At 42.1% G+C, this 24,280-nt stretch overlaps 1 protein-coding gene across 7 annotated transcripts in view; it reads right to left on the reverse strand.

Annotated features, from left to right (window-relative positions):
* The window catches only part of EPG5 (ectopic P-granules autophagy protein 5 homolog), a 103,941-nt gene extending 79,661 nt beyond the window's left edge, over positions 1 to 24,280 (reverse strand). For 2 of the 7 annotated variants that reach the window (XM_011223501.3, XM_011223500.3), the window contains exons 1-9: positions 24,052 to 24,277; positions 12,058 to 13,005; positions 10,584 to 10,821; positions 8,678 to 8,814; positions 7,472 to 7,579; positions 6,514 to 6,587; positions 4,462 to 4,567; positions 2,300 to 2,414; positions 1,284 to 1,434 (exon numbers count right to left, since the gene is read on the reverse strand). In XM_011223501.3, the coding sequence (XP_011221803.2) occupies positions 1,284 to 1,434; positions 2,300 to 2,414; positions 4,462 to 4,567; positions 6,514 to 6,587; positions 7,472 to 7,579; positions 8,678 to 8,814; positions 10,584 to 10,821; positions 12,058 to 13,005; positions 24,052 to 24,120 (1,946 nt within the window). In that variant the 5' untranslated portion in view covers positions 24,121 to 24,277. Of the gene's footprint in view, positions 1 to 1,283; positions 1,435 to 2,299; positions 2,415 to 4,461; positions 4,568 to 6,513; positions 6,588 to 7,471; positions 7,580 to 8,677; positions 8,815 to 10,583; positions 10,822 to 11,106; positions 11,294 to 12,057; positions 13,006 to 14,806; positions 14,943 to 23,177; positions 23,351 to 24,051 lie in introns of those variants that run through there. The other 5 variants (XM_034643075.1, XM_019798450.2, XM_034643074.1 and 2 more) reach the window with 5 other exon arrangements.

Consider the following 24,280-nt stretch of genomic DNA (forward strand, 5'->3'; position numbering starts at 1 on the left):
GTGTGAGAAGAATCTGTGATAGATACAAAGAAAAATAAGCAGATGGAAGACAAAGAAAGAATAATCATAACACACTACAATAATCAGCTATAAGTATTTATGCAGAAATATTATAAAGAGTGACTACTGACCTTAAAGCAGTAATAACAATGTCTTTCCTACAGAGTTAATGGGAGAATGAAACGAGAAGGTATATTCTTGGCACTCAATCCTACATCACACAGACGAGCACAAGGACAGGTTTTACCTTATTTACTGAGCAGAATCAGAAAATGAATGTCTGGACTTCTGATAATAAGTAAATGGGCTTTTAGATTTAAAGACATTACTCTCCAAGCCACCAGCCACCCTTCCTCCCACTGTCTTGTTTTCATTAGCCTCTACTAAAGGTTTTCACAAGACTGTAAAAGTCACCCCCCAGCCTTGCAGGGCATCCTATAATCATTTACCTGGCTTTACAAAGCACATGGATACACATCGAAAATAAATTAATTACAATCAATTTTGTTGTGGAAACATAACTGAGGAAGGGGAGAAGTTTTAGAGGCTTTTTGTGGAAGGAAGGGAGGTTGGAAGAAATAACAGCATACTGATGTGCTGTAGGGAATGACAGTAAAGACAGAAAAATTAGTGACTCAAAAGAGGATACAAAATTAATTCAATAAAGAGCAGTACATGTTCTCAAAATTTATTCATGCTTAAAAAGAGCATAAACCCATTTTTCCATCAAATAAATGATAATGCTTCCCCTAGTTCAAAACAGTGGCCACTGACAGAAATGTCTGGAACTTTCTTTAAATGGTATTTAACGGAAAATCAGAATAAGAATAAACAAGAGAAGTAACAGGGAAACAATGACACGAGAGAGCTATTGCCAATCTTCCACAGCAAAGTGACAATTCCCAGGCAAAAGGAGGAGGCAGAAGAAAACAGGGAGCAAGGGACAAGGAGAGAGGCTTCAATAAGGCTTCATTTTCCTTGACCGAGTTGAGTTTCTCTGGCCAAGTTCAACCCAGCAACTACTTAGAGGACCTTGACTCCAAGGACGATTATCTAGCAAGCCAGTTAAATTTGAGATAATTAACCAAATATTCTGACTGGAAGCATTTATAGAATTCCCATCTGCTAGATGGTGAAAACAAATTCTTACTTTTATGATAAATCATGAAAGAGGTCGTGTATGAAACTACACGGACATGAATGTCCATCATCCCAATTTTGCAGTATGTGTGTCTGACCCAGGCAAAGGCAAATAGAAACGGATGTCCCAACAGCAGTATTACCTGATCATATAACCAATCCGCTTCACAAACTGCCTGTAGCGTGCCCTATTAAAGGTTTCTAACCCCACAGCCAGAAGCTCCACCAGTGAGTTCGCAAAGGCAAAAATTTTCATCATCTCTTGAGGTCTTGTTGTTTCAGGTGAATAATCACCTAGAAGTTAATCGGAGAAAAAGAAGAAATTATAATTACTATGAAAACACACTGAAAAACACAGGTGTAAACACCTCACTGAAGAAACAAAGCCAAGGCAGAGAAAGCTTAACAATCCCCATTGCTCAGGCTCCTCTGTCACCATGAAATGGGGAACCTGAGACAAAGTGCAAAATGAAAACAATATATTCAAGCTGGGCAGTGTGGGGGTGGCTCAGTTGGTTAAGCATCTGCCCCTGGCTTGGGTCATGGTCTCGGGGTCCTGGGATCGAGCCCCACCTGGGCTCCCTGCTCAGCAGGGAGTCTGCTTCTCCTTCTCCCTCTCTCTCTCCCCCTCCCTACCCCTGGTCATGCTCTCTCTCTCTCTCAAATAAATAAATAAAATCTTAAAAAAAGAAAAGCTGGGTCATGTGCAAGCTAGCTGACCTTTCTGCATTTTATTTATTTATTTTTTTTTTTTAAAGATTTTATTTATTTACTTGACAGAGATAGAGACAGCCAGCGAGAGAGGGAACACAAGCAGGGGGAGTGGGAGAGGAAGAAGCAGGCTCATAGCACAGGAGCCTGACGTGGGGCTCGATCCCATAACGCCGGGATCACGCCCTGAGCCGAAGGCAGATGCTTAACCGCTGTGCCACCCAGGCGCCCCTGACCTTTCTGCATTTTAGCACTAGGTGGGAAATTACAATCACAAGAGAAAGGAAGGAAATCTCACTGAGATCTGATGCAACCATGTCTGCACCGTATGGCCAGGCACCAGGGAACCTGAATCAGGAACCTGCCCGAGACAGAAGGCTGGAGGCTGAGTTCCTGTGTTGAGCTTGCCACTATCCCAATTAACACATGACAAAAGAAATCAGTCTACCTTTTGCTTTAAACCCAAGAAGATGTTGAAAGAGTTCATGGAACGGAAACTGGGATAAAAGGATAACCAAGTCATCTTCATTAAGGAGAAGCCAACTGGTCTCGGGGTCTTCATCCTAAGGGAGAAGATGCAAAATGGTACCAGCTGATTTGATGAGAGCATACCTGGTCTAGAGTTACAAGGGCTAAACTATCACAGATACAAGTGATACATCACGGTCCATGTGTCTTCATGGACTTCTCCTGCTACTATCAGTTCTGTAGGTGGACTGGATACAAATCCCCCAAAATTGCAAGACAATTTATGTGCATCTGGGTCATATCCATTCTTCCGTGGCTGAAATTCTCTCAATTAAATGTCCATCCCAAAGAAGATTTAAATAAAAAAATTCCTCTAGAGTGGGGAACCTTACTATAAAGCTCAGCGCTTTGACAACATGAATTAAAGAACCACATACTCAGTCCAAGTTATTTTAGCTACAAGTCTCTTGCCCCAAAATCAAGGCCTACTGTAGTTTTCAACTGTCTCATGGAGAGGTAATTTGCATTTGCCTCAGATAACTGAAGCTCTGTTGTCAACTGGTGCTGCTAAAGCAGGTGAAAGTAACGGGCCATACATACAGATTATATAGGGGAAACCTTCAGGGGTTTTTGTTTAATACTGAGCACTAAAGTCATCTGAGAAATCAAGCTGTCAGTGTCCTAAAATACACTACGTTCAAAAGGGAATGCTGTAAAAAGATCCAGACATCCTGAAGAATATAACACCTCAATTTCAACAAGGGACTAATGTAATTCATTCATAATTTTCCAAGCCACTCATTCCACCCCCTCCCCATTTTAGGTCCTAAATGGCTAACAAACAGGCCTCAGAAACTCTACTTTAAAGCAGTAGCTCTCAACTCCGGCTGTACATTAGAATCGCCATGAAGGCTTTTGCACGTTGGATGTCTGGGTGTGGGCCTGAGCAAGATTTGTAAGCTGCCTGGGTGGTTCTAAAATACAGCCAGCATCGAGGAACCACTAATGTGGACAATCCAGAACGCCTTCCTCCCCACAGCCTTTTCTGAGTCAACAGCACTCTCAATGTTCTCATCTACTCCCCAAGTTCTTGAATTCACTCAACAGTCAGTGAGTGCTAGCCAGGAGCCAGGCACCACTGCAGGGTCCCCAACCATCATCTGCCTCTGGGAGTAAATGCAGGAAACCTACCAGAGAAAAGACTTCTCTCTCAGGGTAGAACACTCCTGGGGGGGAGAAAACCTATTCCACCACAGTCTTTAGAAGACCAACTTGCACCAGCTCCTGAGAAGCTCTCTTCAAGGTGACTGCTGCGTCTCTAGCAGAGATGAGTGAAGAGTAAAATGAGTGTGAAGGGTCCCCCCCCGTTTCTGAATGAGCACTTGGGTAAATACACAGACATGATCCCCACAGCTGCCAGTGCTGTGGTTCTGAGAACTGTCTGCAGCAAACCGTCAACTTCTTTTAAAAAGAAGGAATCTTAGTCAATCTGGTCCCTGGCCACCTTGGACAGCACATCAAATCAGGATGTGGACCATAAAAAAGCACTAGGACAGGTAACTAGCTGGAGGAAAAATTCCTTGCAGACACACTAACCCTGTGTACAGCAGTAAGAAAAATCAACAAGCACTATCTTGAGAAACTGGATTTTGATCATTCAGTTCTCACCACAAATACAGAACCATCTTCTACCCTGCCAACGAGAAGACCTGGATAAGAAATATTCGTAAGAGTTAAAGGAAGACCTTGGTAAGCTCCAGCTCTTTATCATACAGACTCACGTTACCTGTTGGTGGGATCTCAACTCAGGAACTTGTTACTACAGAAAAGAAAATCCTAATATAAAATTTACACCGTATGAAAATACTCCCAGGTTCCAAATTCTCCCAGCTGCACAGGAAGCTATCCTACACTAGGGCGACAACACAGCACACTGGCTCAGAGCACAGGTTCTCGACGCTCCCATTCAGAGACCTTCCGATCTGGGAAAAATCCTTCCCCACCTGCACCTCGGTTTTCTCACACCAGTACCTGCGCCTCAAGGGGCTGTGGGCAGAAGTCAATGAGAGACGAAGTGACAGTGCGGCAGGTAAGAGGAGCTCGACAATGACTAATCAAAATGATGCAGACACGACAAGTTACCTCTTCTCCTCCTTCATCGACTAGCGTCCACGTCCCCGACGCAGGCCCCGAGGAGGGCGGCTTCAGCTCGCTGGGCTTCATGTGGCACAGGAACTCCGCTCGGTTTCTAAAGGACAAGGGAGATCACCCCAATCACATAAACGTAGAAAGCCCACACACATGCACTCTGGATCTTCTACTCAACCCTGCAGGAAGAGTTAGCCAGCCACCCAAGCTTCAAATGGTTTAAATTAGCAAATAAGAAATGAGAATGGGCGAGAACTCAAGGCGGCTAAGATCTCACTAACTTTGGTGTGCAGACCTCGACGATTCTGCATCGATAGTGACTAGTCACTGCAGAAAAGTGGTTATGCTGACACGGCTCCCGCACGCTGTGGGACCTCGATATGTACGGACTGCTGTGGGACCTCACCTCCAGCCGGGCTTACAAACTGCTGCCAGTGCATGACTTGAGGAACATGCTTTACTGAATAAAAGGATAATCTGTGGGTAACTCAGAAGCTTGTTCATGGTAAAAGAGTACTTCTAAATGCAAAACCATTTTTAAGTCAAAATCCTATCTACCATGTGCTGGAGAAGCCCCGGGTCCAGGCAGAGAGAGAGAACTGGAGAGAATTCCTGCCAGCCAGACTTCACAAGGTGTTGGCTAGACCTGATGAGCAGGTGTAACCAGAGAAATTTCTTCTCTTAGACTACAACATGGTTTTCAGTCCCCTGTTCCTTCCCCTCTGGCCTGACTGAAAAATTCATCCATTTCTTCCTGTTACAGGAACTTTCTCTCATGACTTCCAGTTCTGTAGGTCTAATGCTGCCCTTTTCACCCAAGGAGCTCTAATCCTGAAGTTCCAAATGTCCACTGGTATCTGTCACTTGTATGTGTCCACTTGTATGCCTCGATGACCTCAGACTTTAATCCTTATAAAACCACTCTCCTATCTGTCCTTTTGGTCTGTTAGGGTGCCAATGTCCTCACAGTCACTCATGCTGAGACGTCTACAGAGTTCTGTCGGAACCACTCCTTTCCCACCAGTTCCTTATTTAGTCAGCTACTTAATCCTTTTCTGGGAAGATAACCTTTAGGTTCCCCTCCTCCTCTTTCCCACCACCATTATCCCAACTCAGGCTCCAAGGCAGACAGGCTTTCCAGGACCGAGAGCCAGTGGTAATAACACCGCTCAAAGTCACCTAGACAAAGACTGTGCCTTCTCCCCGCAGTGAAATGTCCTCTTGATGATGAGTTGGGATCCAGAGCCAGGAGAGCCAGAAGTCTATAACTGTAATTCAATTCAGCAGAAGCACATCTTCTTCTGCCTTCAGTCAATCCTAACCTTCTTTGATATGACTTTTACCTTTATTTGAAAGCCCTCAACTGCTACAGGGCCAGACCGTATCAAATCTGGATCCCATTGTCTTAAAGTCAAAACCTTTTATAATCCAAGTTGCTGTAGTTATTCACTGTATGACCATCTCCCACGCAGTCCTTCACTCCAACCAAGCTGATCTCCTTCCTGTCCTCCGCACAGCCATCTGTACCTGTACTCTGTGCCACTGCATCTTCTCCCCACCGAGAGTGCCCTGCCTGGTGCTTCTTACTGAGATCCGCCCCATTCTTGCAACCCAGCTCATGCACCTGGAACCTTCTCTCACAGCCCCACGTCCTCTCTTCAGCTTCTCCAGTGCTAGCGTGCTGACTGCAGCTTCCCAAGAGAGCACTCAGATCTCTGCGCTCTTTCCCCTCTCTACTACATGTCTTCTTCTAAGGAAAAGATGATCTTTCTTGCCTCTCCATACTACCTTTCACAATGACACATATGACAGGAAAGGCAAACCCACTAAAAAGGGGGACCCAAAAAAGCTTAATTGTTTATACATGTGCAGTTAATAAGGTCACCTGGGAACAAAGGGTACCCAACCCAAAGAAAATCCACAATATTAAATTCTGGGATACTGCCACTTCCCTTAGCAGTTCTTTGGATCTCTGCAGTTTAGGACCAATCCTTTAGTAGAAAGAAGCATTTCAATTTCTACTTCGATAAGCTCTTCTGCACTTACTTGACAGGAGACATTAGCAGGGCAAGGGACTGCATAAAATGAAAGACCCCTGATGGGTTATTCAACACTTTGATCTGAAATCAGAAAAGGAAAAGGCATACTGTAGAAAACCAACAACCCAAGTATCCATAATCTTAGTTCACCAGCATTGACAAAGGGAGCAGTTACGAAAACAAAGATGGAACTGGCTCGTAATCCACAGAGTGAGAGTGCGGCACTGGGTTACTTGGCAGTCCCGCTTCAGCTAGACTCAGAGCAGAGCGAGCTGAGCAGTTGACTTCGACTACTGTAACCATACAGGACGACGCACAATACTGCTCTTTCAATCCAAAGACAAAACAAAACAAAAAAATCCTCCTTCTACCTAGAAAGATTCAGACTTCTCACCACCAGAATTACAAAAGAAAAGGTCCCGTAGAGAAGTTGAACCTCACATGCACTTGGCTTCCAGCCATCTGAGCTGTGAGTATAAAAACAACCCAAAGGCAAGCAGCAGAGAGGGCAAACTGTGAACCATATAATCAGCACTGAAGGTCATTATATGAGAGCCGATCACACAGGCTCTGCTCTCATTAAAGAACTCTGAGATGGTTTCTGTTTTGCCTGTACCAACTGTCTGTGAGGTGGATTAATTTAGGAAGCAGTGTTGAATATTACAAAAAAAAAAAAAAAAGCCCCAATGAGTCGTTTATAGAACTAAATACTACTGAATCTACCAAGCCAGACTACAGGGGAACTTTTAATTCTATCTTAATTTTATCAATTATGGGTGGCCCAAGAAGTTTCAGCATAAAAACTCCTGTGAATATATAAATATATACTAGAATATTTTAAGAAATTTATTTTAAATATCAATATGTTTAAGTAGTTTTTTAAAGGAAAAAAAGCAATTTCTTCAGGAAAAATGTTTAACAAAATCTCTCTCATCCCACTCAAAATCAGAAGACCATGATCATACCTGGATGAAAGGAACAGCCCATTTACTAACACCAGCTGGGCATCGAAGAATATGGTTTAAAAGGAAGAAGTGATCTCCAGGACAGCCAACTCTTTGTAACACTGACACCTGAACAGGGAAGGACATATAGTTTCACTATTTAATAAGAAGAAAAATGTACCTAGGAGTCTAGTAAATCACTTACCCAATATTTAAATACATGAATCTTTCAGAAGAGTCACCAGAGATCTGTACATACGTATACATATATATAGTACATATATAATATGTAACCAAAGATAAACTATTAACAGGTTAAGTTTCTACCACAGAGGCACACGGAGGCCTAAGAACCTGTGAGCACTATGATAAAAATATCGTAAGTAGTTTCCCTACAAACCAGTTTTTATTACCTGGCAAAATACAACTTACATTCCTGGCCACATGTGAAGAGATACAAGCCAAGCAGTTTAGTTTCAGTTTGTAATAGATTCTCAAATTCAAATAAGTACGCTTGGGACTTTACCACGTATGTAAGAACTCTAATATGAACCTAAAAAAAGCACCCAAGGCAGCCCCACTGAAAACACAACCACTAAACAAATAAGCCTCCTTCTCTAATACACTTAACATCTTTCTTAAATTTCCCAAATCCTGACACCAGCCTTTTTTCTCTTAAATTTTTTAAGTATGATTGAATACAACACTAAACATAAGATGAGAAAAATAGGGGCACCTGGGTGGTGCAATAGTTAAGCGTCTGCCTTCGGCTCAGGGCATGATCCCAGCGTTCTAGGATCGAGCCCCGCATCAGGCTTCTCCACTGGGAGCCTGCTTCTTCCTCTCCCACTCTCCCTGCTTGTGTTCCCTCTCTCACTGGCTGTCTCTCTGTCAAATAAATAAATAAAATCTTTAAAAAAAAATGATAAAAATAAGTGATATGGAAGGTTTTAGATCAGCTACCTATATTATAAATACATAGCCTGCCTTTAATTTAGCATACTTCTCACATTTCCATTTCTTCCTAAACTGAAGGCCTGAGGTTATTTAAAATGTATCAGAAAGAAAAATACTTTGTGCTTAATGACACACTAGGTAAGTATAACTTATTTCCATGTGTCACGAACAAAGAAAATGTCACTAACACATTAAATGAATTAGCTGAAGAAGCTCTTGAAAAAAAAAAAAAACTAGAAGGCATAATTCTTCAATTATTTGTTCCCTTACCAATTTCTGCAGCCAGAGAAGAATATCATCATGGAACTGAGTATCTTCATTAACCCTCCTGGTGAACATGAATAAGACACTGATGCACTCCTTTAGAAGACACAGGTCAGAGGGAAAGCTTTCTGTCTGTTTACAAGCTATAAATGAAAAAGAGGATTAAATGAGCTCCACATAAATGGTGTTTTGGAGAGCATTTTTAACGTCTCTATCAATAAATAAATAAATATATATATAAATAAATAAAATCTTTTCAAAATATTTAGTTGAGATAAAAACTCAAGGGGAAAGTTGCATCAAAAATATCTGAATTTTGGGGCGCCTTGGTGGCGCATTCGTTAAGCGTCTGCCTTTCGCTCAGGGCGTGATCCCAGAGCTCTGGGATCGAGCCCCACGTCAGGCTCCTCCGCTGAAAGCCTGCTTCTTCCTCTCCCACTCTCCCTGCTTCTCTTCCCTCTCTCCCAGCTGTCTCTCTCTCTCTGTCAAATAAATAAATAAAATCTTTTAAAAAAAAAATCTGAATTTTGGGGTGCCTGGGTGGTTCAGTAGGTTGGGCATCTGCCTTCAGCTCAGGTCATGATCCCAGGGTCCTGGGACTGGGCCCCACGTCGGGCTCTCTGCTCAGCGGGAGCCTGCTTCTCCCTCTCCCTCCTGCTCCCCCTTCTTGTACTCTGTCAAATAAATAAATAAAATCTTAAAAAAAAAAATCTGAATTTTGGGGTGCCTGGTGTGATGCTTGATCTTGGGATCCTGAGTTTGAGCCCAACGTTGGGTGTAGAGATTACTTAATAAAACTTCTTTAAAAAATCTGAATTTCTACTAAATATGTAATCCAAAAAAGTATTTAACTTTGTGAAGTATTACAAAGTGAGGGAAAATTAACTTCATCAAAATCCATTTTTTAAAGATCAGCAGATCTCTGATCTAATCCCAGCTCTTTGATTAGTTATGAAAACAATGAGGGGAAAGGATTTTTTTTTTTTTTTAAGAGAGGGAGGGAGAAGAAGAGAGAGAATCTTAAGCAGGCTCCACACCCAATGTAGAGCCCAAAGTGGGGCTCGATCTCACGACCCTGAAATCATGACCTGGGCTGAAATCAAGAGTCGGATGCTTAACTAACTGAGTCACCCATACACCCAGGATTTTCTTTTTTACTTTAAATATTCCTAGTATTTCCTCCAGAAGTAAGAATTGAATAGTTCAATTAACTATTTCATACTTAACACATCATACAATCAAAGCCAGTTTTTTAAAACCCAAATATGATGCAGAACATTACAGACCCTCTGATGAAAGTTATATAAAACAGCCCAACAAACTAGACAAGCAAAAAAAAAGTACAAAAGATACATGATGAAAAAGTACACTGACTATGTTTTACAATCAAAATGGATTTGAATTCTTTTTTTTTTTTTAAAGATTTTATTTATTTATTCGACCGAGATAGAGACAGCCAGCGAGAGAGGGAACACAAGCAGGGGGAGTGGGAGAGGAAGGAGCAGGCTCATAGCGGAGGAGCCTGATGTGGGGCTCGATCCCATAATGCCGGGATCACGCCCTGAGCCGAAGGCAGATGCTTAACCGCTGTGCCACCCAGGCGCCCCTGGATTTGAATTCTACTTGATAACAAGCACATAAATTAGGACTGAGGGACATTCATGATAAAAAGTAAGCTTTTTGGCTTCCCAGAGAAGCAGGGACTGACAGCCCCAGGGAAGGGAAACCTAGCACTGCTCCCAAGAAATGGTATTAAGGCAGATCTCAATCCTGCTTTGGGGAAGGCAAGGTAAAACAGCTAGCACAAATGTTCCCTTATAATACAAATTGGTGCATAATCAATTCAACCAACTCCTCAAGTCTTTCTTCATTCCAGACCACAGAAAGAGTGAGACTTTCAAGATTCACATACCTCGGCCTTGAATTGCTAAAGATCTCAGAAGAGCTGAACTACTGAGTAAGGCATAAATGTAAGACTCCACTTGCAACTTTGAGAGCACAGAGGTGTACGAATGCAGAGCGAGGGTCTGGTGGAGGTGCTCAGATTTGGCATCAAATAGCTTCTTTAGCTCCCCCAGTGCATTTTCATTCATCTCTACTCTTTGGTAGCGGTGATAGCCTGAAACTTTCACTTGATCTGCACAGATACCCTAGCAGTGGACAAAAGGGTAAAACAGGAAACCAGTTAACTCTTTACACTTGAAATAATCAGGCTGCAGGCATACAATGTATTGGCTTCGGTACCACCTTTAAAGAACTTATAAATCATAGTGAGGGGACAAGACTACCACCTAGGGAACAATAAATCAAATATACAATCAGGTGCCAAGAGGGATAATGCCAATCACAAAGCACCACAAGGTCAAAATAAAAAGAAACCCTAAGAAGAAAATAATAGAACTTGTCCCTAAGACTCTCACGACTGATAACCTTACCTTCAGCTTTACAAACACGGAAGTCAATGTGATATCCCCACAACTTCAAGGGACTTCAAAATATCTCTGTACCTACCCTCATCATTCTCTGATTCTGCTCAAAAGAAACCCCCTCCTTCCCAATACTACCACCTCCAGCTGTGTTCTTGCTTCTATCCTTCAGTGCTTTCAAATGTTCCCCTCACCACTGACTCCTTTCGATCTATAAAGAGAGATACAGAGGTCTCCCAATGAATGAGGGTCAGGGATGGGGGAAGCACATGTTTCTCCTCGATATCTCCTCCAGCTTCCCTTCATTGCCAAACTTGGCAAGAGTGGCCTTCTCTTCTTTGCCGTCCTTCCAGGCCACTGGGAAATGGCTTCCCTCATGGTCACCTTGGCCTCCGCAGGGTCACATCTAACTGCCTTCCTGTTTCCTCATCTCTCAAGCTTATTCCATGGATCATCCTCTCCTTGACCCTCTCTACCCATTTGGATGTTCCTGGCATTATGCCCAAGGTTACAAACTAAATGGTCCACAGGCTGAATCTGACTTAGAAACATGACTTGCTTGGCCTCTACTCTCTGTTGCCAACATTCACAAATTAGGATCTTTCCCATGGAAATACAGATTTCCAGCTCCTCTTAGGAAGTGAAAAGACGTGGCAACGTTGGACCAACACAACCTCCCGGCAACGATCACCTAGAACAAAAGAGCAGCTGCCCCCACTGGACTAGGCAGGAGCTCACCCGGCGACCACCGTCCCACTCGGCCCACTACACCCCTCCAGGTCACCTGCACAGCCCCTGCAGGCATCTGACTTTGTGACTCCTACACTGCATGACTCTGGGCCAAGTCAGGGTCAGTGTGAATACAGGCATACTCCAGACCTGGATGGCATCACAAGAGCAGCAGCTCCACTCCACATTCCCCAGGCTCCTAAAAGCTTTACAGAACACCAGGCAAAATACCTGCACAGACAACTGTTCGTCCTTAAAGTGCCACAGTCGACTTTTCGCATTTTGGCAATCAGACGTCAGAGCAAGCAGCTCAGCTTCAGCCAGCAGCAGCTGCTTCCGACATCGCGAGTAGTTCAAAAGCAACTCGTAAAATTCGTGCCTGTCCTGATGGGCCATGCTGTCAAATTCTTCTAAATAAGACTCAACGTTTTCCAGCCATGAACCAGGCTCAAAGATTTTGAGCTGTTCTTTAGTAAATGGTACTAGTTCTGGTTGAGATGGGAGCTCTGGGTAGAGTCGCTCATTACGAAACAAGGGTTTCGCTGCCACCAAAGCTGGCACTTCTCCAGCAATTTCAGCTGGCAACTGAGGATACAGTTTTTTCACTCTAGGTGGCTGAAAAATGTCTTTGGCTTCACAAGAACTCTGCAAGCCAACATTCTGTAGCACCTCTGAAGAAAGACCCAAGGCTTGCTTGTTCTCTTTCTTTTTCTGAGTTTCTCTGACCTGTAAATTTTCCATTTCCTGCTGAGTAGAAGAAAAATTAGATTGCAAGGTGCTTCCAGAAGGTCCACACTGTACCAATTTATTTTCCTCTACTTCTGTAAAGTTCTTGGGGGTTTCTACTTTGGTTCCAACACTGTCTCCAGGATCGACCTTCAGCTTCACTGCATCGTCCCCAACACAGGCTCTGACCTCTGCCCCCCCTTCCTTTTGGGTCTCTGTGTTCCATGTCAGGGACCCTTCATTGCTTATAGTTAAGGAGGTGAGTGGTACATCAAACATTTCACTCTCGTTTTGTCCACCGGCAGCATTCTGGAGTTGGGACTCAGTTAACACTTTCAGACAGTCTCCTTTGAATTCACAAGCTGGAGTAGGGATTTCCAGCTCTCTGGAGGTTTCTGGAAGGGAGACTTCATCAGGTTCTTCCCTCTGAAGGGTTTCAGATTTCTTCTTTTCCTAAAAACGAGATTTATAACGTGAAATAATTTATAATATAGTAATAATTGATGCTTTCCACATGAGAAATTCTTAAACTGTATACAAAATCTAATTTTTGTAATTAGCAAATGGAATCTAAACAAACTTCATAAGCAATGTGTTTCATATTTCCTACTGTTATTCAATTTTGACTATGTTAAATGTGGGAGATTAACTAGTCTAATCCTAACAGAGAAAAACATCAAAAGAAACAGCAAATTATGATTCAAAAACAGAGGAGGAAAGTTTTAATTAGGTCATTCTCCGTTCTCCTAGGGGTCAAGAGAATAGTGTCCCAGTAGCATAAGCCTCAATAGACTTATCTTCATCTTGACAAACATATTCACTGACAACTCATGCAGAAAGAATCAAATAACTTGAGCAATAAAATAAGTAACTACAGTATTAGATAATAACCTACAGAATAAAATAAATATCATAAGTCCATACTGACATAAATAAACAATAAATGGTCAAAAAGCAACACTCCTCCTTACAGAATTCCAATCAATCAATGTAGATGGAATGAGAAAAACAGAAAAACTACCATTACAACACCATGGTAATAACTGCCACAGGCAAAGTCTACTGATGGATGCTAAAGTGAGTGAGTGAGAGTGTAAACAGAAAAACGACAGCTGGATAGCATCAAAGTATCTCCTAAGTATTTAATTACAAAGGGGGAAATAGTAAAGTTCAGGGGGGAATTCTGGCAAACAATACCTTAATGGCGTGATCAAGATTAATATGTCCAATAGCATATCCCCATGTGATGTTAGGAGAAGGCATATCACCTCTTCCAGTATCCTTTCCAATAACGTATAACCTCAATTTACTCATAAAAAAACACCAAACAAAAACTCAAATTAAGGAACGGTCTACAAAATAACAGAAACATGGGGCCCTTGGGTGGCACAGTCAGTTAAGTGTCTGACTCTTGGTTCCGGCTCCGGTCATGATCTCAGGGTCATGAGATCAAGCCCCACGGCAGGTGCTGCGCTCAGCACAGAGTCTGCTAAAGTTTCTCTCTCCCTCTCCCCTTCCCATGCTCGCTCACTCTCTCTCTAAAATAAATAAATAAATAAATAAAAAGAATAAGAGAAATGTTATGGTCATCCAAGAAAAGACTGAGGAACTATCAAGAGATTGGAGGCAACAACAAAGATAGGACAACTGAATGCCCTGTAGGATCCTGGACTGGATCCTGGAATAGAAAAAGAACAGTAGTAGGAAAACTGCTGAAACCCAAATAAGTTCTATACTTGAGTTAATAGTGTTGTACCAACATTAACTTCCTGGTTGTGATAAACGTTCTATACCATAGAACTTGGGATTATGTGAGCGGGTGACATTAGAGGATGCTGCAAAAAGGGTATATGGAACTCTCCGTACTATATTTACAATTTTTCATGAAGTCTGAAATGATCTCCAAAAAACAAAGACAAAAAAACAAAACATTAACCATTAAAAGAAAGTCAAATAAAATGAGTTATGGTTAAAAAAAAAAAAAACCTCAAGCATTAACACACAAACTAGATATACAGGAAAACATGCTGATAAAGAAGAAAAAAATTACAGGAAAATTCTTTAAATAATATTTTACACTCAAACTGAAAAAAAAAATGACTGCATCACTCAAATACTCCCCTTTCACTATGAAATTTTAAGACAAACCTGACAGTTTCACAAGTTACCAGTGATTTTAGATTGTGCTGTCCAGTAAATGTCCAGCAAAAAAAAAAGTTGACAAGAACCAAAAATGTAAGACATTTATACGTACCTAATATCAGGAAGAAAAGATGAACGTTTTTGAAACGGAATTTGAGGTCACTTGCTGGTAATGGCTACCAAACAGGTGCCACGGTGGCGAATGAAGAAGCAGTGTGCCCCTCCAAAATGACTGTGATCTACACTGTGAACTGTGGGTATCAGATTCAGATATGAGCCACACAACGCATACAAACCAGTTTCTTAAATTGCCTAAACTCATGAATAATAAAGCATTACACAAGTATTTGTAAGAAAATGAAGAGGTGGGCCTAATTACCCTGCAATGATGTTTAGCACACCCCTATAATGAAGACGTCTGTTAGACTGGGAGGTCAGAAAGAGAAAATCAGGAGAGGAGGCCTGTGGTTACTACAGTGAGAGAAATGCTGCTGAGAGTTGGACAAATTTTGGTGAGTTGAAGAATCAAAACGTAAGATTTAAAAAATAATTTCATTTATAATGAACAAAGAATAAAATATATAGAGATAACCTTTGACAAAAGAGTTGTAAAACTTGTACTCTTTTTGAAAATTATCAAACATCATTAAAAGAAATTAAAGACTTAATAAATGGAAACACATCCCATGGTCATGGATCAGATCACAATACTGTTAAGATGGCAATCCTCCTCAAATTGATATAAAAATTCAACATAATCTCAATCAAAAGTCCAGCTGCCTTTTTTGCAGAAAATGACAACCGGGATCCTTAAACTCATAAGAAAATGCAAGGGACCCAGAGCAAACAAAACAATCTTGAAAAAGAAGAACAAAGGAGATCGCACACTTTGCAACTTCAAAATCTACTATAAAACTAGAGTAATGAAGACAGTGTGGTTCTAGCATACAAACAAACAGATCAATGGAAGAGAACTGAGAATCCAGAAATAAAACCTTGTATTTAAGGCCAACTGATTTTCAGCAAGGGGGCCAAGACATTATAACATACAACAAGCAGTCTTCAACAAATGGTGCTTAACAGGATATCCAAAGAGTGAAACTGGACCCTTACCTTCCATCATATACAAAAATTAATTCAGAAAGGATCATAGACCTAATGTAAGAGCTAAAACTTTAAAACTCTTAGAAGAAAACACAGGTATAAATCTTAATGACCTTGGGTTACACATAACACCAAAAGGACAAATAACAAAAAAAATAAATAAATAAATGGAACTTCATAAAAATTAAAAATATTTGTGCTGAAAATGACACCTTGAAGAAAGTAAAAAGAAAACCCACAGAATGGGAGGAAGTAGTTGCAAATCAATTATCTTATAAGGGACTTATATTTGGAATAAAAAAACCCAATAATAAAAGGATGAATAACCCAATTTAAAAATGGGCAAAGGATGTGAATAGACATTTCTCCAAAGAAGATATATAAATGGCACGTAGAAAGAGGATAACATCATTAGCCATTACAGAAAAACAAATCCAAATCATGAGACACCACGTCGTATCCATTAGGAAAACTATTTAAAGTCAGATAAGTGACAGTAAGGATGCAGAGAAATTAGAACCTCATACACTGCTGGTGGGATGGATTGAAATGTGACGCACCCACTATGGAAGCCAGTTTGGCAGCTCCTAACTGTGGTGATGGCTACACAACCTTACGATCATACTAAAAACCTATAATTCACTAAAAACTGAATTATACATTATAAATAGGTGAATTGTGCAGTGTGTAAATTACATCTCAACAAAGCTATGAGAGGGGCACCTGGGTGGCTCAGTCGTTAAGCGTCTGCCTTCGGCTTATGGCGTAATCCCAGCGTTCTGGGATAGAGCCCCACATCAGGCTCCTCTCCTGAGAGCCTGCTTCTTCCTCTCCCACTCCCCCTGCTTGTGTTCCCTCTCTCTCTGGCTGTCTCTCTCTCTGTCAAATAAATAAAATCTTTCAAAAAATAATAAATAAAAAAAATAAAGCTATGAGAGATTTTTAAAATTTAGTGAGTTGATGAATGAGAAGTAAGGAAGCAGGGGCCCCTGGGTGGCACAGTGGTTAAGCGTCTGCCTTCGGCTCAGGGTGTGATCCCGGCAATGGGATTGAGCCCCACATCAGGCTCCTCCACTATGAGCCTGCTTCTTCCTCTCCCACTCCCCTGCTGTGTTCCCTCTCGCCGGCTGTCTCTGTCTCTGTCAAATAAATAAATAAAATTAAAAAAAAAAAAAAAAAGAAGTAAGGAAGCAGACACTGGAATGCAGAACAGCGAAGATTTTCTCACTTCTTAAGCTGGAAGAGACCTCTGGGGGTGTTAAATGCTAACTGGAAGAGAAGACAAGGGAGCTGGAAGCAGCCACAAGACCAGCCACATGATCAAGGGCACAGCCAGCAACCACACGTCCTCCAACACACAGGCCTCCAGGGCCTTCCTATCCAACCTCTCCCTCCGGCAGTTTTTAACCTCCCTGTGGCCCATCTCACTCCACTCCAACCCCACCTCACCGCCCTTCTTTCCTTCCACTAAACAAAATGAAGTCTCCCGCTGCTACTCCCAAACTTGCCTGCCCACTCCCAGCAGCTGTAAGAATAGATAATGAGGCCAGAGAATCAGATGACTTTTTAAAAAACTCTTAGCCTCTCTGAAAAGAACACACAAGACGTTGTTTAGGCTTTAATTTCCCCTGGGGTAGAACTCAGTGCTTCTCTGGGTTTCAAGAAAACTCTCTACCCCTACTGGTTAGGGAAGTTAGGTCCAAAGAGGAATTAATCCAGAAATGGCTCAAGGAAGGAGTGGGGGAAGGACAGAGAAGCTGGTGCTTTGATTCAAATGGACCATCCAGACCAGGGAAGGCAACCTGGCGGGAAGGATGGACAACCGTTTGAGCTGATAGCAAAGGCCCGACGCTGTTCCCTCAGGGATCCGCGGACAGAGACAGGATGTCTACGGTATGAATGTAGACAGAGAGGGGATTTGCTGAGATCCCTCACCAATGCCACAGCCTCAACAGCAGTGGTGAGCTATCTGTGGCTTACTTCACTTTTCCAAAGCACCAAACAGGGGAGCAGGTGCTAAATGGTCTCTAGGCCTCCAGCCTCTGCCCCACCACCAATTCATTCCAAACACCATTTTAACATTGGCTTCCCTAAAACACTGCTCTGAACACCACAGTCACAGCTCTCCACTTAATGAAAGACTGACTCTTACCTCTGGCACTCAATGCCTTTGATGACTCAGTTATGATCATGCCTGAAAACAAAATCCTCCTTCAGTGACCACACCAACCCTTCCACACAAGCTTCACTCTAAACTCCTGCTACATGTACTTGTCATCATCCGGCCCTGGTTACAGGTTAATTTATCTTTATGTTCTGTCTCCCCCCACATAACCACAATTATCTTAGGGCCAGGCATTGTATATTATGTCTTTGGATCTGATCTGCCTCTGATTTCTGACAGTGTTCAATAAATGTTTCTTGAGACAATGGTGATGACCTATAAATCACAAGGATTTACTAAGTACCAACTGTACACTGGACTCTGTCCTAGGTACTAGAATAAAAAAAAAATTCAATTATCCAACAAATACTTATACTTACCATGTGGCCTGGCACATTCAGAAGTTTATTTTTATATACCTCTCAGAAAGCAGAGGGAATATCCAATAAATTCCAAGGAAACTCAACTTTTATGCCAAAACTGGAATCTATTCTTATACTAAAAATATAAAATTTCACTAAAAAATGAAAAAACCAGCTTCCAATTATTTTCCCTACTTGAGTTAACTACAGATAAAGATATAGAACATAAATCATTTTAGATTACAAAATAAAATTCAAACGCAACTCCATGTATATCAAGTCACATGCGCAAAAATTCATACTTACGCAGTTTTATTTTAAGCAAAAGACATGTTTCTTACAACTAAAAGCGGCCAGGAGATTAGGAATCTGTATTTCTTTACTTTTAATCTCCACCTAGTTACATATAGGTAGAGAATATTAAAATAATTCCACAGAAAGAAAAATAATCACACGCTTATACAGAAACGGAAGAATTGTTAACAAACAAGGAAAAACACTTAACTACACGTCACAGTAAACATGCTCTGGAGTGTTGTGTACACGCGGGAAAAAACTGAAGAACACACACAAACCACTACCAACAGTTATCCCCAGGGGATGGAATTCAGGGCATTTCATTTCTGCTACACATTTCTCCATGTGTGTCTACCAGATGCATATACTTCTTGAAGCAATGAACATTTTTGTAATCAGAAGAAAAATAAAGAGTGTGGGTTCTAGGAAACAAATTGGAAGTTTCCTCACTCAACAATTCTTTCTCTCTGAGCTGAAGTAAGTAAAAAATAAATAAATAAATTACAACTCCTTTGCTTCTGTAAAAATAACAATGAGCTGCTTCTTCACGAACAATGAAGACTCAAGTTTACACATGTCGTAGAGTACTTCCATGAGATTATTCTAAAGACAGGGTCTGTTTACCAATAATGTCTGTATCTGCACTACTCAGCACAACGTCTGGTAGAGAACAGATAAGAAGGGCTTGGACACAGGGGTCCGTATAAATCAAGAGCTCTTGGGCCAACTGTACCGGCTCACCCTGGGGTAGGCAGGGATGCTGTACAAGAGAAAAGGCTTGGGGGAAGGATGAGGACTCTGCGTTTTGCTCTGAACACAACATCTCCTCTTGGCTGCCACCTCTTTTCTGCATCAGCATTTTGCAGGCTTGACCTACTTCTTCATACTCCTACTCCTACTCCTCCTTCATACACGTCCTTCACTCAGCGTCTGGGACACTACACTCTCAGTTAAGGCGACACGTACTACCTCACTGGTCACTCCTCACACTCCTTTGTCCTCTTCTTCTCCCCGTCTCCCTAAACTCTTAAAGTTGGGGTGCCATGGGTTCTTTTCTTATCACCTTTCTACTACGCTCATTCCCAAAGTAACCGAATTCAGTCTCTGGCTTTAAATAACTATCTATATGTTAATGACTATATGCCAAAGACTCCCAGATCTTTTTTTCTTAGATGTATTTTTTAATTGGGGGGGGGGCAGTGGGGGAGGGGGAGAGGGAGAGGATCTCAAGCAGACTCCCAGCTGAGCACAGAGCCCAATGCGGGGCTTGATCCCACGACCCTGAAATCATGACCTGAGCCAAAATCAAGAGTCGTACACTCAATTGATTGAGCCACCCAGGTACCCCAAAGACTCCCAGATCTTAATCCCAACCTGGAGGTCTCCCAAGCTCTAGATTCACGTACCCAACCCTACTCTACATCTCCATTTGGATGTCTAGTAGACACCTGTTTCAAAATTAGCATATTCAAAACAGAACTCCTGATCAGCCCCCAAACCTGTCCCACCCACTACGTCCTCCATCTCAAGAGCCATCCGTGACTGTTTTCTCTCACCTGCCAGCTCCGAGCCATCAACAAATCCCCTTGGCTCTACCTGCAGAAACTCCCAGACTTCAAACACTTCTCACCACCTCTGCTGTACAAGTCAGGTCCCAGCCACTGTCACCTTTTGCCTGGATTACTGCAACAGTCACTTAGAAGGTCTCTTCCTCTACTCTTGCTCCAGTCTATTCTCAACACAGCAAGCACAATGATCCTTCAAAGCATAACTCAGATCACACCACTCCTCTGCTCAAAACCCTTAGGCACTTACATTTTTCACTCAAAGCGGAAGCTGCTACAATGGCCCAGCAGCCTGCATGACTTGGCCCTGTGTTACATTTTTGACTTCATCCCACTACTCTCCCCTCCCTCACTACCCCCTACCCAGACTGCCTCCTTGCAGTTTCTGGGGCAGGCCAGGCAGGCCACTCCCTTAGGGCATTACCCTGGAACGTTCCTCCCCCAATGTCCACATGGCTAACTCCCTCATTTCTTTCGTGTCTTTACTTAAATGTCACCTTGGAAAATAGCAACCCATCCTTATCTCCAACCAGTACTCCCCAACTCTGTACCCTGTTCTTTTTCTTTTCCTAACACTTATCATCTCCTAACATATATTTTATTTATTTTTTAGAGGGGTTGTCAGTTTGTCTTCTCCCTTGAGAATGTAAACTGCATTAAGGCCAGGTTCTTTGATTTTCCTCTGTCATTTCCCAGGTACCAAGAACAGTTTCTGGGTGGCCAATGAGTGCTCAACAAATGAATGGATCTTAGGAGGCACAAAAGGAACTAAATAATATATAGCATCCCCTACCTTCACTCCTATGGGAGGGAAAGACTAAGAGGTAGAAATCATCCAGGCTGAGAAGCAATTGGGGATGGGGATTTAAAGGTCCTTCCATTTCTGTGATCAGCTTTCTGGGCCACATCTCAGTCTATCCTTAGCAATTACCATATGCTGTTACTATTAATGAGTTGCCGGCATTCAGAATTTAACTAATGTTTGTGTACATTCCATGACTATAAAATATACACTGCATCTGTAGAATGAGTCCAAATCTAAAAATCTACTGTTCTTAACTCATAATTTACCAAGATCAGTGAAGTCAAGGTCCTCTGAGGTGGGGGATATTCTAGTAGGAGATGGTACTAAAAGAATGAAAATGTTATTAGGACAATCTCTTAGAAATGAGGAGACTGACTACAACCTAACAACATGAGGTCATCTACCAGATGATTAACACTGAGGAAAGGAATGCAGGTCAGCTGCTGGGTAAAAAATCCACAAGCCACTCAAACTATCTAAAGGGAACAACACATGACACTACTCACTTCCTGAACTGAGTCTTGGAACTACTTTATGGCTCTGTAAATAGCCACCAAATTACACCACAGATAATAAAGATTTCATTGATGTAGAACTTTATAATTACCGCCAAAATACAGCCAGCATAAAAATGAATCTACTCACTCTAAAAGAACAATTTTTACAATGACAAGCATGAGGGCCTTGCCGGTGTCGTGGATTTTTTCCATTTGTTTTTTCATTCTACTCAGAGGAAATTTACTAAATTCTTCTAAGTGATAAAGCCGGGAACTATTCTTCAATACTGGCATCTATTCCTTTATTCAACAAACATGACCCAGTGCATAAAGGGCTGTGAAGGGTACTGTGTCCTCATTGAGGACACAGTCTAAGGGAGAAGAGTTGTTCACAAAATAACTACAAGTGAGACAAGTGACAAAGGGGGTGCAGGATGTTACTGCAGGAGGGAGTAATGTGGGAATGATGACAGAAAGCTCCTCTAAGGGAAGTACTGTTTTAGTAGAGCCCTCATGACTGAGCAGTAGCTACCTAGGTGAAGAGGGGAAGGAAGAGGTATCAGGGCAGAAGAAATAGCATGTGCAAAGGCCCTGAAGCAGAAGATACACAGATCTAAAATTGGGAACCAAAAGAGATGCTAGTGGTAAACCTGAGGCTGAAGAGAAAGATAGAAGCCAGATCATTTAGGGCCCTGAGTCCATGCTAAGGACTCTGGACTCTAGCCTTGGGGTAATGGGGAACCTTTGAAAGGTTTTAAGGAGAGTTACCAGTTTTGTTTTTTGTTTTTAAAACTATCAATTGGCTTTAGTTTAGAGAATGAATTTGGAAAGGCCAGTTCAGCAGAAATCCAAGAACTCTTCCTTGGAGGCTGGTGGTGGTAGGATGGAGAAAAACGAGCAGAACTAAGAGACTATTTAGGAAATAAACTGGCATGACTTAGTGACTGATTAGATTTGGAGACGAGAAAAAAAGCATGCACCCAGGATTTCTGGTTTGACCAAATACCTCTGGAATAAAGGCCTCTTCAAATAAATTAACATATGTCTGTGTAGGAAAATTGCCTGGAATGTGTCAATAAAATGAGCAATGGGTTTTTCACGATAGATTAAAAGCTTAAGATTTTTATTTTATTTTAGAAATCCTGTTGCAAACAAAATAACTTGACAGAGAATCCTCTTAACTGTTTTTAAGTATTTATAGACAGACACATAGATACATGTATTAATTATTAAGCAACTGGATTGAGATTTTTGGCTTTAACTTCAGTTATCAAACTGCATGACTTTGGGCCTACCATTTAACTTCTCTGGGCTTTAGTTTCGTCATTCCTTTGGGAAAAAAAAGCCCTACAGATTAAGACTTAACGTTCTGCCCTCTACATGACTGATGTTTACATGTTATTCACTACCATATTCTAGGTTCAGGGACCTTATGCATGGTTCACCAAGGGCTTTTTTTCTTCCTCCTCCGTCCAGCTAGTTCTTTACCAGCCCAATACCATGGAAAATTATTCCTCTTAAATTTGCTTCCTAAATTAAATAGCAAGATGGCTTTGATCCCAAAGAGCAACTCCTCACAGGCCTGGGTACACAGATGTGTATAACTCCATTACAGCCTTTTTAAAATGCACAATGAAACAGAGTCACATAAATCATTTATGGCTTATTAAATACAGTATCTTTGAATACCTGTCTCCAGTCAAAACTTTGTGCCCACGAGAAAATCAGATTTGGGTACCATTTTTAAGTTACACTTGCTCTGTAACATCACCCACTTGTTGGAAAGGAAATTTCCACTTAATGTATCAGTTCCAGGTAAGCCAGAATAATCTAGGTCCAGCCATCCAGGGGCAGCATTTAACCTATTCAATATAAAATAAATGTCATTCAAGAAATAGGAGAAAAATTAAAACCCAAGCTGCACCTGAAAACAAAACAAACCAACAAAAGTAACCCAGAAAATTCAAATCCATCTCTTCTGTGTGAGTCCTGCCCTGGTTTAATTTCTGGACATTCGTCCCCCATCATAAACGACCAGGATAATAAGAAATAAACAGCAGCAGCACCACTATCACCTTGAATTTCAAAAGCGAAAAGGCACAATGCTACTATCTACCTATCTGTCGCTATCCACAGAGCTCTGCCAGAGGGTACAGCTACGCGTGGAGAGGTTCCTTCCCTCTTTGTGCATGAGAGGACTGAAAATGTTCCCAGGTTTAAATGAAAAAGAGACAGAGCTGGAAACTGAAAAGGTGCTCCACGGCAGGAATCCAGACCCAGGTGAGGAAAAGTCAAGAAGAAAGCAGAGAAGAAAAAGCCCACTGAGGTCAGAGGAGGAAAAGGCAAATACGCGCTCCTGACAAAATCTGGCAAGGGAACGTGGAGATGGAGTAGATGAACAGGGCTGGTGTCAGTGGGTGGTGGGATCAAATACTGGGAGGTGCGGGCAAAGACTGCGGGGGGCTCAGGAGATGGTTAGCCCCGGCTGGAGAGGCCTAAGAGAGGAAAAAGGAGACAGGGCGCATCCGCCAGGGTCTCGGGAGGGTGGCGGGGAGATCCTCACCTTGGTTTTAGTCCGGCTGGCCTTGGCCTTGGCCTTGGCCCGGCGTTGGGGCCTCACCGCCTCGGCCATAGACCCTGCCACAGCGCCGTCGCCGTTTGTTTTTGTCAAAACCCTGCGCTTCTCGCAACCTGCCCGGTTCCGGCCTCCGTACTCATCACGTGACCCGTACGCCACCACTCCCGGAGAAGGGGCGGCAGCTCAGGGACGCTACGGGCCGCAGCGTAGGACA

The sequence above is a fragment of the Ailuropoda melanoleuca genome, chromosome 14 (assembly GCF_002007445.2).
Source record: "Ailuropoda melanoleuca isolate Jingjing chromosome 14, ASM200744v2, whole genome shotgun sequence".
NCBI classification, from domain to species: domain Eukaryota; kingdom Metazoa; phylum Chordata; class Mammalia; order Carnivora; family Ursidae; genus Ailuropoda; species Ailuropoda melanoleuca.